This window comes from Cyphomyrmex costatus, unplaced genomic scaffold (assembly GCF_001594065.2).
Source record: "Cyphomyrmex costatus isolate MS0001 unplaced genomic scaffold, Ccosl1.0 scaffold36, whole genome shotgun sequence".
NCBI classification, from domain to species: Eukaryota; Metazoa; Arthropoda; class Insecta; order Hymenoptera; family Formicidae; genus Cyphomyrmex; species Cyphomyrmex costatus.
The window spans coordinates 886522-901107 of record NW_017277774.1 but is presented as its reverse complement, the minus strand read 5'-3'; the positions used below and the strand labels follow the sequence as shown (position 1 = coordinate 901107).

The window sequence follows — 14586 nt, the reverse complement described above, 5'->3', positions numbered from 1 at the left end:
ATGAATGCATGAGAGGGACCGGGGGTGAAATAGGGGGGGTGGTGAGTACCACACGGGGCAACGTGTCGCGCACACGTGTTCGCTCGCCACCTCTTGCATGCCTCCCCTGCACCTGCATCACTGCTATCCCTCAGAGAGCGGTCTCCCATTCCCAGGGTGGCCTCTGCCACCCGTTCGCTCGCCACGTATTTCTTTTTTCTCTTTATTCCTCTCTCCTCCCCTGCTCCCGAGGGAAAACGCCTGTAAATATTTACGCGACGACTCGCGCTCTGCGTACGCTTTATTTTACCAGGCATTCGGTATAACCTGCGTACTTCCCTGCGAGACATGGGAGAGATCGCGGTTAAGCTACGCGGTTTATGCCGGAGAGACAGGGATGTAGTTATTACGTAGCCGCAGTAAACAAAGGGGACCATCAGCGAATTACTTCTGCCACTTTCCAGTACAGGAAGGAATAAAAAATACAAATTGTGTGCTTGAGAAAAATTAATCTTTCAAAATATAATACAAAGGCTCGGAGAGCAATTAAAAGCAGAGTAAGCGGAACGAATTGCAAGCCACAATGATACAAAGAATTCGTTGTACAGGACTTAATTTTAATATTAAAATATAATTATTGATTTAAATTAATATCTCATTCGTTTTACTTGGGCGTCATATTTACTTAAGAAAGAAAATATTTACTTTAATTTAGATGTCTTTGTTGCTCAGAATGTATATGTCAAAATGTGATGAAAGTGCCGTGTGTTATATTTATTAATTTGCGCAGAAATGCGTCAAGTCGGCACGATTATGTTAATAAAAATAAAGAGCGATCTAAAATAGAAATTAAAAGGAAGCTCGAGCTCGTCAGTAAAACTCTTGCGATGATATAAAAGATTTCTAATTATACTAAAAGTAGAAAACAGTTTACGACTATTGTACTCGCAAGAGGACGTGCGATGCCTCGATTCACGATAGCTAGACGACATCATGGTTTATTCATACGGTTAATAAAAATTCTTCGAATGTTTAATGCCAACAGCTATTTATTTATAGCTCATAAAAGAAAAACGTTGTCTCATATATTGATGTGCAATATAGCCATTAAATACGAGCTCTGTTTTTCAAACATTTCGCGCTCAATTAAAATTCATTAATTTCTTTACATACAGAATTGGGTATTACGTATTAAATTTCGATACACTGTCTGCAATGTGGGTCAAAGGTTCAATTTAACCTTCTTTAATATAATTTTACTTATTTTAAAGCATTCTCGTATTATTATTAATTTCTGTCATTAATTATTTTCAGTTAATTAAGGATTAAATTTATTTCGTTTAAATGCGGATATTGTAAATTGTATATGAATATCGAAAAGTTATATAAATACATTTGCGATATATCAAACGGCTAATATAATCATTAAATAAAATGATACGCTATATAATTCAGAAATAGAAATAAAACGTGCAAATTTCTCAATAATCATATTAGATAATATCGACAAAGTAATGCTATCGAATGCTGTCGGTGAGTTTGAATGATCAACAAATATCATGGCTCTTACGTTTAACCCGGAATTTGAGACTTATTGAGCATCACACGATTAACTCTTCGATGTAAAAAACCGTGAGCACAGAAAAGAAAGGAAGAATCGGATCGGCGCTCGTGCACCCGCTTCGGCCTTTTTGGAGTGCCGAAGAATGAGTTCGTTGGACCGTGGAGAAACGTGACTGCATAAAAGTAGGATCCACTTTAAAGGTCTTTGATCCTACCCGTGTCTGTCTCTTCTAGGAATATATGCGTGCACACAGTTCACAGAACAAAGTGGAATATGGAACGGAACGGTCGTTCACGGGACAAAGTAGGATAAAATGCAGAACGGGGACGTTCGAGAAGGCGCGATGATGAGACGCACCTCCCATCTGCATTCTCTATCTCTTTCCTCTCCGGAGTGCGAATATTATTTCTGTATTTACCAAAATGGCACCGGTATCCATTCCTGGCGATAACGTGAGGTTCTACACTTACCACCTTGTATCGAGGTTGCCGTACCGCGATCCTTATATCTTCTGGTGGGTAACGTACACTCGCGTTACATTGTAGCCGCAATGGCCCGTTCCGCGGCGCCCGCAAAGAATACTAAATGCGAAATGTGTTCCGCAATTTGTCTGCCTTTATGTGGCGAGCGGAGATACAAATTTTGGCAAGCATAAAACTCGTGATATACATACGTTAAATGGTGAGGAACGTGATATCATTCTTCCCTAATTCTCTTTCGCAACTTTTCAATGTCGAATATTGAATTTTTCTCTGCACATAAAATACAGATATAATACAGATATATATAAGTCTCGAATTATAAAAAGTATAACAAATTCGATCTTAATAAAAGTTTAAAATTAATTATCGTTTATTGTTACCAATATCTTGAATTAAATAACACTTTATTGTTATTTTTAACTTGTAACAAAATATAAATCGATCTATTCTTCTAGTTTCAACGTAAACAACGTTCATATTAACGTAAGCACTCTTAGTAAATAATAAACTAAATTTCAGTAAAATTTAATACATTTTTTAATTAAATTATTTAATTGCGCTGTTTCAATTAAATTAGCAATATATTGAAAAGAAACAGTGATCCATAGAAATAATTAAAGGTAACTCAAGTTGGATATAATTCGACATTATGAATTTAACAGTTAAATGACTCCTGAAGCTTGGATAAATGACGGAAGTGTCCTGAAGTACTTCTAAAGACAAAACTGTAGGGACGTTCTCGAATTGTTATCGCGATGAAAGAATTAAAATGTTTAATGCTGGATGTAGGTGGGCACATCAGATACGCGACGTAGCCTGTAAAAACCTCGAAGGTGCTTCGAACCTATGAGAGAAGCTCTTAAAACCACCCCGTCTTTATCTTCCACTTTTTCCGGATTTCATTAAAGCCGCGGGCGCAGCCGTGCATACGATCGTCCGCCAAGATATCCTCGCCGAGGCATTATCCTCGGTGACGTCTATTCACTAATTTCACGGCGCGGCGCATGCACGCGCGCGGCCAGCCAATTGCACATCCTCGCGCGAACTCGCCGTTTCAAAGTCGGGCCGGCGAATACATTCGCACGGGTCAGCCATTCTATTTCTGGCAGCGTGCCGGGCGACATTAATCCTCGGAGACCGCGGACATAAAGGTAGGCGGGTAGGTAGGTTGGTGGGTGAACGAGAAGAGAAAAGTCCGCTTCTCTCCATTTGGATTCGTCGCCGGGACGAAAATACCCCTTTTGTTTCTTCTAATGCCTGGGCCCTTTCTCTCTTCCTCGTTCTTCCCATCCCTCGTTTTCCTCTTTACCTCTCCTCCCCTCCCCCTCCTCCCCTCCCTCGCGCAAAATCCACCCTTGCTTTCAGTCGCGTTCGTGCCGCGTTGCTCCTTTCCTTCCTCTGTTCCGAACCCGCACCGGCTTCTCCTACCTACCTACCCCCCCCCCTTTACCCCTCGGCAAAACGCGCGACCAGAATCTGCACCCTTGTCGTGTTTCTGGGATAATGAAAGGACCATCGAAACGAAGTCCATTGACGACGCGCAGTCGACCCGCCTCGTTTAATCCTGCCAGAGTACACCGGAATCTGCTCGTATATCATGTGGAAATAAAGAGTTTACCGTCCGTCACTAAAAGCATCGTCCTCCACGATGCATCCGGGAAATCCCCGAGATCCGTTTCCGCGGTTGTGCGGAACGCACGCCTCATAATTATGCATTGCACTTTCCGTGCACTCCGGTTAGACGTTGCGTCGTCTTTTTTTCGTTTTTACTCATGTTTCAGTTATGTCGGGAAAATTTTTATTTATTTACCGAGAAAAAGCCGAAAAACTGTACCAAACTATCGCGAAAAATGTTATTGTATTGAATTTTTGTGTAGAACGCTTACCGGCACAATAATGCGCGTGCCCTAACCACGCAACTTCAAACTGCTCCTCACTGAAAAAAGGGGAAAAGAGAACGTCGGAACTCGGCAATGTCGAAATTCCTTCTGGCCGATACCGGCCAAGAATTCCACTCCTTACGAGAACTCGCAGTAACGTGATAACCCTTGGTATTCAGCATTCGGCCATTATCGTCGCGACAAACTTGTTCGGTTACAAGAGCCTAGCGTCACATTTCCGTTTTATTAGTGTTATTAGGTGAATGGTCTAGAAACGTGGCACGTCGCCGTGAATCGCTGGCCGATCAAATCGAAATTTCCTGGAGGCGGGAATATGCGACATCGGGATCGCTATATTCGCCCACGGTGGAAGTCGAGGATCGTCGCTTTCAGCGGCGACGGGGGCTATCCATACTCAGGATGCCACGGCGATCGTGTGGAAACTGTAAGTCGCGGACGTGAGCCATCGACGATACGTGATCCCGCGAAGTGGACCGTCCCTAGCACGTACGGCTATTGCAAAGTAAAGCTGGTTTATACCCACCCCATCCTTACCGAAGCACCCTTTAAGCCACTATCGACGATACACGACTATCGATTGAACGTCCGTTTGAAAAAGAGATTCTACCGTGGGCACTGACGCGCAAAGTTAACAGCAGCGAGAAAAGAAATTGAAACGGTAACAATCCCCGACGGCAATCAGCGATATTTCAATCCTATACGTTAATTATTAAGGAGAGAGTATGCGAATGTAATAGTTTCCAAAAAGGGACAAGCGAACTGTCCATTTCAAATTCGCTGTTTTTTTTTTTGCAGCATGGCTATTCCTAATAGTCAGACTTTATTAACTCTGGGAAAGAAATTATGGTAATAAAGGGAGAGATCCTCTCGTAATACGGAGAATGTATACATGTCGCGTTTAAGCGCGTTTCCATTGCCGACTTAATTTCATCCACGGCTTCTTCCGTCCGAAGTTCGTTCGCGAGTTTGAATATGAGAATGTAGAGGGAGAGAAAATGAGAGAGGAAGAGTGCCTCGATTATCTCCGAGAGAATTTATTTGAATATTCTTTATTTAAAGGCAACTTCAATACCTACTTTTTTGAGGATGTTGGAACTCGCAAATTCTGTAACATGTGCTATGCGAAATACGCAAAATAATCCAGCGTGTCCTGAGCAGCATACTGACGAGAGAGGGCGATGTTACAAAAATGGGAATTTAAGAGTATTCCATCATACACGACGCTCGTGGGGGTTACGAGTATACTTCCAGAAAGTATTAAATTTTATGTTATATTTATTCATTTATTACACTCACGCGTGTATTCCATTTTGTAAAATGCTGTAATCTCTTTTCAGTTTGTTACGCAAGTATTTTACAATCGTTTATACGATGATTACATGCGAGGAATACATGCGATGCCAATTAATTTGCGTAAGGACAAAATCGCGAGGTAAATTGCGCGCGAATGAATTGCGAACTTTCTTACATTTCCGGCATGCCAGAGTACTCGGCATGAGCGACGACTCTCATTTTTTTTTTAGGGACGCTGAAAATACCACGTTGAGACGTTCTTCACCGCGAATTGCGTTCGCTCGAGCATCGGTGGTCTTCTTTGCGGTCGCGAAGAAAATGTCTATGGGAGAGGCACGTCACGCCGTGCGGAAAAAGAGTGATTTAAGGAAGTTTGCGCCGACATACGGCGACGCGACAGCTGTACGCGATAGCGTGCTTACGTTTCCACTCTCGTTTTAATTTCATCGCACGGCCGCGCGCGGTGTGTTGTCGGCGGCGCGGCGGGGAAAATTTTGACCGCCCGGCGAACGCCGGACGCGCGCACTTCGGCGCTTTCTCACGAGCATTTTTGCGCCGTATCCCCCCGTTGCATTATGCACGCGGCACTGAGACGATATTACGGCGCATCCATCTTGAGAGATCCGAAACGCTACTCTACACTAGGAATTATCAAACTAAATTCTATCGCGCGACGTTTCTCTCGCAGAGATTATTTTCCACGGGATTATAGACGCTTCCTTTTATCACGTTCCCTAGCTGGTATCCCCCTCTCCCCTGCTTTCTCGCATCCCCGCTATTCACCGTGAACAGCCCTCGGCCCACCGAAGCTAGCTCGCAGCTCGGAATTGTCGAAGAAGCCCTTCCTCTACCGGGGAGAAGTTTTTAGAATCCCGTCGGGAAATTAAAAGTCCGACGGCGACGCGAGTCGATGACAGCGCTTCGTTAATGCGAGAGTAAACTATGGGAATATCCTGCTTGTAAAAAAAAAAAAACAAAAAGACTCCGTAAAATCAGGTTAGAGAATTCGACGGAATTCTGATGCTCAACGGGGAATGCGTTATTCTCTGGAGCGAGAATGCTCGGGCAATGAAGGTGACGTTTGCGAGAATTGGCGAATCAAACGAGGACCGCTAGTAATTTATTAAGCTGTTGTGGGAATACGCGGTATCGTCTCCAATTGATCATCGTCTTGTAGCATGAGATAGCTTATATAATGCATGATATCTAACACCAATCTCAATTCCGATCTTATTGTTCTCGATTCAAACGACGATTAATTTAACGTTCAGCGTTGGATTTTACTCATTTATTGTTTATCTATCGAAGTATCCAATTTTCTTAAATTGAAGATGAAACCGCTCTCCATTTCCGATGATTGCGTTGTTCCTCCTATTAAGGTTTCGCTGAAATTCCGTGTCGAAATGGAAACGGCGTAACCAGCAACGGAACCGCCACAGAATACAGAGTATCGTGTGCTGCGAGTTGATAATTTTGTATTCGATCGCAGTGCAAATTTTCGTTGTTTTGCTTCTCTGCTTACGTCGACTTCACTACGAGCTGCACTTTCTTTAATATCCACGAAATAAGTCTTGAGAAACAGAAAGTAATAATAAGATCTTAGAACAGAGTTTGTAAGCAGAATTAACATATCTTACAATTAGCTCTCGACTACAGCAACATTTTTAAACGGTTGTACAGTCTGTTAGCATACTGAGGTTTTAAAATGTAACTAAAAAAACTTTTATCTTTCCTCCGTCAATTGCCATAAGGCAGAGATTCATTTGCATTCTGTACTTCAAACAGGATGTTTAGATGTAGTTTTTTGTAGTTGCGATTCAGAGTTAATTATTCGTACTAAATTGAGCAAACCGATGAGCTGTACATATCGCTATCGAATTACAAGATCAATAATTGTAACACAATCGTGATCGTGTCTTTAATATCTTCTCCAAAGTGTCTTCATTCAAGTTATGACGGAAGAAACGAACTTTCGCTTCCGGTTTTTACGAATACAGTCAGGTCCCTTTCGCATCGCGAGTGTTAGTTTCAGCAGCTTCAACAGAGTTTACGAGGAAAGTACGATGCATCGTTCATCGGAACCGACCCACGACGATAACTTCTCGAGTCGAGCTATCTCATTACGAGAAACTTAGGTCGAAATTTGTGCGAGACGACTCTAGGCGTCCCCCCTCCCTCTCACTCCGCCCTTCCCTCCCCCCCTCCCCGAACATCACCGTCAGGTTACGATGATACTGATTTAATAACGCGAAGAGGAACACTATGAGGAACGTGACGATGGAAACTGAAGAAACTCCAAGCATTTTGTTCGCTTTTCTTATCTTCATTTATCTAACAGCTACTTGAAAGAACAAAAACTACTGCTACAAACAAACGTGTCGCGTTTCCGCGTCTTTAATAAGACTGATGGAGTCTCACATAGAACGCGATTTGATTGATGCGTAGTGGGTTGAAAGTGACGGCTGATCTAGAAGTCAATCAAATTTGGAATTCATTTGCAGAAATTCAATATGGCCGACAAAGTGTCAATAGGCGTATTCAGCAGACCTCAACAGTTGAGCGAGCGGTGGATCTGTGAAGCTAGTACGATATTCTGTCGGTATCAAAAAAATTACAACAGTTCCAGTAGCACTTTTCATAGCTCTACAATTCCTTATAAAAATAAACAATAGTTCCGCATTTGTAATACTAAAAAATAAAAATATGTCGTGGTAACTTCGAGAATGTAGCACGACATATATTTCTCCTTTAAAGTATCAAAAACCATCAAATATTATTGGCAATTTTGGCAACAGTTCCAATCAGTACTACTCTAGTTCTACTGAAAATATATATTATGAAAACAAAATTCCAACAATTACTAATAATTATAAAATTTAAATATAAGTATAACATGACACTTAAAGAAAAAGTGTCGTGCTGATTGCTTATAAAGTTTTAACGCCAATTCTAGTTAGTACTGGCAGAGTTCTTTCTATGCTCTGCAATCATTTTTAAGCAGCATTTCCGGCCGCTACATATATATTTAATTCATTTTTTAATCTCCATGTCTTGCTACTGGAACTGTTGTAATTTTTTTGATATCGACAGAACGTCGTGCTAGCTTCATAGATTGCTGTTACTGATGTATCCTTCTGTTAAGATCTGAAAGATCTGATTACATGATTTCGAAGAATACATCAATAACAGCAAGCGCTTACTAGAGTGATTGAGTCTGCTATTTGTGATTTGTTTGCGAAATGGATTCAATTTCTGATTGGTCGAAATCACGGGATTTCCACCATTATACGCAATTGAATACCTTTCTTTTTACACCATTTACGAAATCCAACGAGCAACGTTCTGTACATTACCTCAAGGAATATTGTAAGTAATAGGAAGAAGGACGCGCCGTTTCGACGGGCTGTCGCGTCGTTTCGCAGCGCGACTGCGTCGGAACAAAAAGAAATGATGTATACGGAGGGTGCTGGCGGTGGTGGTGGATTCTGCGGAGGTTCGAAAGAAAGAAAGGACGAGAAGATGACCGGCGGTGGGTGAAGGGGGACGAGAAAAGAGGGACGAACGACGGTGGTCCGTGGTTACCGCGAACTACACAATAGTTGGCCGTCTCACAATAGAGCAGCTCAGGGCTGCGAGCGAGCAGACGGAATGAGTTTTTCCTTCGTTTCGAGTCGCGGGGACTATTTTAAGTTTCCATTCTTTCGTTTTGCGCCACGATTCCTCTCCCTCCAACCCTTTTCTGCTTCTCCTCTTCTCTTCTCTTCAGCTCACCTTTTATCTCCATCTGTGTTTCTCGTACCATTCCTTTCTCACCATCGTACACGTTCGCAGGACCCTCCTTATCCCACGGTCCTTTCTTTTGCTCACGCGGCCCGTTTCATTTTGGAGCGTCGCGTCATAAAGTTATTATTTTACGCGATGCACGCGAGAAATAACGGACGGAAAAGGGACCTGACGGAGAAGGGCCTGTTTCGTCAACATGGCGAGAGAAAACGAACTATAATTCCCAGCGGAACGCCCTCACGTTAATTTGTTAATTCCGGTCACGGACGTAGACCACCCTTGGTGTCTCCGAGACACGACCAATCTTGCGCCGTGCAAGCGATAACGAAATCGAAGTTCCTGGCTAAAGAAAATAAAATAAGGGAAAAGGATTTCGTTTGTATGTGTGTAAAAAATAAATCCACCCATTTGGAAATTTTTTGATTTAAATAAAACGTGTACAAACAGATAACCAAACGATGCAATAGATAAATCTAAATATTTTATTATTGTTGAAAAAATAGGTTTTTGAAGAGGCGAGAAAATCTACTCTCAAATATAGAAGAGTATATCAAATATATTTTTATATACACAACACAACTCCTATTTTTATACGAATTTCTAAATAAATTTATAAGTAATATTGGTAAATATTTTATTCTTTATAAATGACTCATTAATCGTATCAGATTATAAATTAATTTATATAGAGATAGAAATAGGTTTAGACAAATAGGAATATATTCTGCGATATAAATTTTTTCTTTTTATATTCTTTTTACTCTTACTTTATTCGCATTCATTCCATACTATCCTTTCAAAGTGAAGGAGTAATGGAATTATTGATAGATGCTGATTTAAGCAAATCTTTAAACAGACAAAGTTTGAATTTTATGTGCGCATTAAATAGCCTGTTTGTGTGATTCAGGTTTATCTTTTCGTTCATGTTTCTCTACCTTTCCTTTGATAAATGCACAGATAGGAGAATTATTTAATTAAAGTTCAATTAGGATCAGAATTGGGTAGCTATTATTATGACAGACCAAAGAGGTGGAACACGCAGGGTTTTCCGATGAAAGGCGCGTGTGAGGCCGAAATTAATTTGTTTTCTGATAGTTTCGAGCTCGCGGACCACCTGCATGATACATAATTTCTTTGTCCGGAGGATATTCCCCACGTGAAATGTTCTCTCTCCTGGGTCAGTTATTAAAACACCGACTCAAATTATTTTACCAAATATTAAACACTCCACAGAAGAGGATACGAATAAATATTCAACATCTATAAATTCGTAACTACTCGTTTATACCTTTCCAATCTGCGCCTTTCTCGTGCAGAGGAGAAATTATTTTCCATCGATAAACGTTCCGCATGTTTGTTATTTTCCCATGAAGCATTTTCAGACGAAATTATCTCTCTTACTTTTATACGATCCGAATGAAAAAAGGTAATCGTTGAATAATTTATAAAATATTAGGAAAAATCACGGTGACGGAAAGAGATATAAAGCTAACAATTATTCTGTTATCCTCAGGTGACGATAATATCTGAATACAGAATTATGAAAATTGCACTCTCAGCGAATGTGAGATATCGTATAGCACCGGAGAAAATAAATACGTCTGTTAATTTACGCGTTTATTTATTTAAATTAATTTTTATCGTACTTGAATATTCAGTTACCAATTAGCATCACGGTCGAGCATTGCTTAGACAACGGTCACGTCAATGAAACATTTCCAAGTTGCACGCTTCGACACACGCACGTAATTGTATTCCGGATTCGTCCCCGTATATCAAAAATCGTGAATATTCGCTTTGGCAGGTAGACATATCTGCTTAATCGCTAGATTTCAAGATTTATGATGCGGCGATCGGTCCGTTACGCCATTCGAAATCATTTTTCGATTGATTATCACCGGCCGTCCCCCCTCCCCTTCCACCCCTCTTTTATGCTCTTTTTTTTTTCGTCGTTCCCGCGGAACTGTCACGGAAAAAAATATTTTCCGGCCAGAGCGCGCGGCTTCAGGTACGTACGTATCTGCGAATCTCGTTTTATGAAACAGCGAATTTTCGAGTTACAAATAAAATCGGCGCGGCACTGTAACGAATATCGCACGCCATTTCACGTATCTATTAACTTTTCGATCGCGACGCGTCGAAATGGAAAAAAAGGGGGTAGGGAAAAAAAAACACGGGCGGGGAGGAAACAAAAACAAGACAAACGAACAAAAAAAAAAAGGTAGGAAGGACGGACCGGGTCCATTGTTAACGCGTCCCAATTATTTCACGTGGATCCGTCCGTAAAATATTGAGCCTCGCGCGCGCGTCTGTCGAACGGTGATATTTCGTGCGCCGCTGTTTTTCTCTCGGACTTTACGCGGGAAAGGGACCGTACTATCTTGGCCGTGGCGTCATCGGAGTGACGTGAACAAAATGCATTCTTGAGGCTGAATCCAGCCGAGACTTCAATCTAAGAATACCATCTTCTAGAGAGCCCGCGCGGAACGTCGTTAGTGAGACATAATTTCAAACAGCATTTCCGGCACGGGACGGATTGAGACGTTCTTTCAGATGGCTTTTATTTGATGTCAAGCTTTACACAGAAAACTTTGATGACATGCCAGTCAAGTCTGAGTAAATGCACTGCTTTTGGTCTATCACCACAATAACGTCCGTGTTGTACACTCGACAGATCATAGTGGGTTTAATGATGTTGGTTTTGGTTGTAATGAGAGAGAGAGATACTCACTTTGATGGTACATGTCGTTAAATGTGTGACAGTTACGATAAATAAATCTATTCGCATTGCTCGCACTTTTTGCATTTATTGTCTAGGTACATGTAACTTAACACCCAAAGAAATATCTTTGAATCGAAGAAACTTTTTTCTCTGCTTTTACATCAGATTTAATATTATTATTAATCTTAAATATTTTTTTTATTACAATGTTATAATTTAGTTGTATTTAACGATTATTTAAAAAAAACATTTGAGATCAATAGTATTATAATATAAACGAATAAAGTTTTTTTACGTAAATAGTATATACGAGTATGTATAACACAGTATTGTATATGTCAATATATAATTGCAGTATTGCAGGGATGTTTACTTTATATGTATATTTACATATCAATCTTGGTGCAAACAATTTTGAGGATATTAATTCGAAAGGACCTATTGAAAAAAACATACATAATATAAATATTGTTTAAAAAGGAATATCCGTTTGTTATATTTGTTTTGCAGAGCTTGTCAATTATCATGCAAGTAAAAGTTACACGATGCCGAATTAAAGGTAGCATATGTGTATTCTCCACAAAATTTCCTGCGCAAAGCAACATGTTAATGCGAATGTATCATATAATATGATATCATTATTCCTTTGTTTTTGAATTTATACGTAGACTTACAATGGAGTTTTAATCCCCGAAAATGAAGGTATATTTTGTTACATTGAGCAGACGAGAGAATTTCACCCTTTGCACGAGTTCTCATTGTCGGCGGCGAGACGACCGCAAGATCAACGAGACGTGAAAAATATACTGGACTGCGAAAAAAAATATATATCCCCGTTCATTAACGCTCGACAATACCTGACAGAATTATTTTTAGTTTATCGCGCGTCGCTTAATGAAAATTCCCGGTCACGCGAGAAACGCTTTGTCGCACGAATTGCCAGCAAATTCGCAACAACTGCTTGACCATTGTCACGATGGCCGCTCTCAACGTGATGAACACAGAAGAGCCCTCGTAACGCAATTCGTCACATTAAATGAGAGGAATTTCAATCAAAGTCAAAGGCGGAACAAATAATTGTTATTGATGGATACATGCTTGTTACACTTTAAACAATCGCGACACATGTTACGGGAGATATTAGCCTCTCGATAGCATGATAGTTTCTTCAATAAATATATTATATACATGGTTTTAGATAGTTAAAATTACGTAAAATATAATTGTTTTCATTTTATTATGCGAAAACAACGATTTTGTTAAAGTATCTAACAATTTAATTTGCTGTACATTTGAAAATATTTTTTTTTAATTATCAAAATAATTATGTAGAACACTCAAGATAATTAAGTAAAAATAAACCGACGAGATTAAACGTAAGTGAAAAACGCCATATTCGATCAAGGCGGTTTTTTGTGCCTAATAATATTTTTGAATTTATTACAATTTCTAATGAACAGAATAAGAATACAAAATTATTTTGAGATCTATAATATCTAACTAAATTTTTAGGTACTTCAGCTAAACCTTTCAAGAGAAATTACAATATTCTTTAAGTTACTACACTCTTATTCTTTTTATTTAAATAAAAATTCAATTATTTAAAGTTACTCTATTGTTCTTTACACGTTTCACAAAGTAAAATAATTTTCTTAATTTTCTCAAGCACAGAATCGCGATACGAATAAATGCTACGTGAATATTATGAACGAGTGACAATAAAGTTTAGAGACCGCTCGCGAACGATCCGCACTTTCGCACAATTCGACATTTATTAGCAATATAGACGATAGCACAAGAACTTTCTCTCTCTCTCTCTCTCTTTCTCGCTCTGTCTTTCGAATTGTTTGGCACCGTGAAGGCATCTCCTCGAGAACATTTCGCTAAACTTTCAGTTTGAATCTTCGCGCTGCGTGTTAACTTTCTGTTTACTCGGCGTGCTTGGCTGCGCGTTTAAACGTAGGCAGAGCTTCCTTAATGCCTTCTCCATTTCTTCGGGGGTGACGCAGCTTTTATCAGCCACCGTAGTTATGTTCTTGACATCCAGCAGGCATTCCTCGAGCATGCTTTCGATGACGGCCGAGAGAGCGGCCTGGGCTCCACCGGATATGGCATACATTTGACCTGCTATCCAAAATTAGTATCATTTATATATGACTTTTCTCATGAAGAATAATGCGATAAAATTTATTGAAGAGGAAGGAAAATGTATTATTATCTGTCACACGTCGAATTGCGTCTTAAATTATTGGGTATGATATTCTCGTAGTCGATCATAAAATGATTATGGTATAATTGTCCTTTGTAAAAACCATATTATTTTTACGACTTATCAAAAATGAAGGATTCGTCAATAGGTTTTATAATTTTATCAGTATATAATGTAAAACATATCTTATCCTATTTCAGTTCGCGCAAAGATAAAAGTTCTTCAAGCGCACACGAGCCTTCATATATCAACTAAATTTTGATAAGAAATTTAACTGATAATTAACGTATTAAATTTAAAACGACTAGTACGAAGAAGTACGTACCACTTCTTCTAAAATCACTCGCGTTTCTAATGTAACGACAAAGACAGATTTTGATGGAACGCGAATCTGCGCTACACCGAATCGTCTCCGCGATTGATTGCGAGGAGGGTATCGCGGGTACGATTGATCGACAACGGTTTCGGCTTCGCACTTCGCGCGTATTGGCATACATTTTTTATTTTCACGTGGATGTATTCCACCGCCGATCCACATCCAACACCCCGCGCAGCAGCGTATATTCGACGGACGGAAAATTGCGAGACGGGCGAAGAGAAAAGCAGAATCGGTTGCACAAGGGTGCGCGCTTACCTCTCGTGAGGGGGGGGGG

The 14586-nt window shown here is 40.1% G+C and overlaps 1 protein-coding gene across 2 annotated transcripts in view; it reads right to left on the bottom strand.

Moving 5' to 3' along the window:
* Positions 1-13347: 13347 nt before the first annotated feature.
* Positions 13348-14586, bottom strand: part of LOC108776522 (uncharacterized) — a 4471-nt gene continuing 3232 nt past the window's right edge. The window contains exon 2 of one of the 2 annotated variants that reach the window (XM_018543169.1): positions 13348-13851. In XM_018543169.1, the coding sequence (XP_018398671.1) occupies positions 13616-13851 (236 nt within the window). In that variant the 3' untranslated portion in view covers positions 13348-13615. The remainder of the gene's footprint in view (positions 13852-14586) is intronic. The other variant, XM_018543170.1, reaches the window with a different exon arrangement.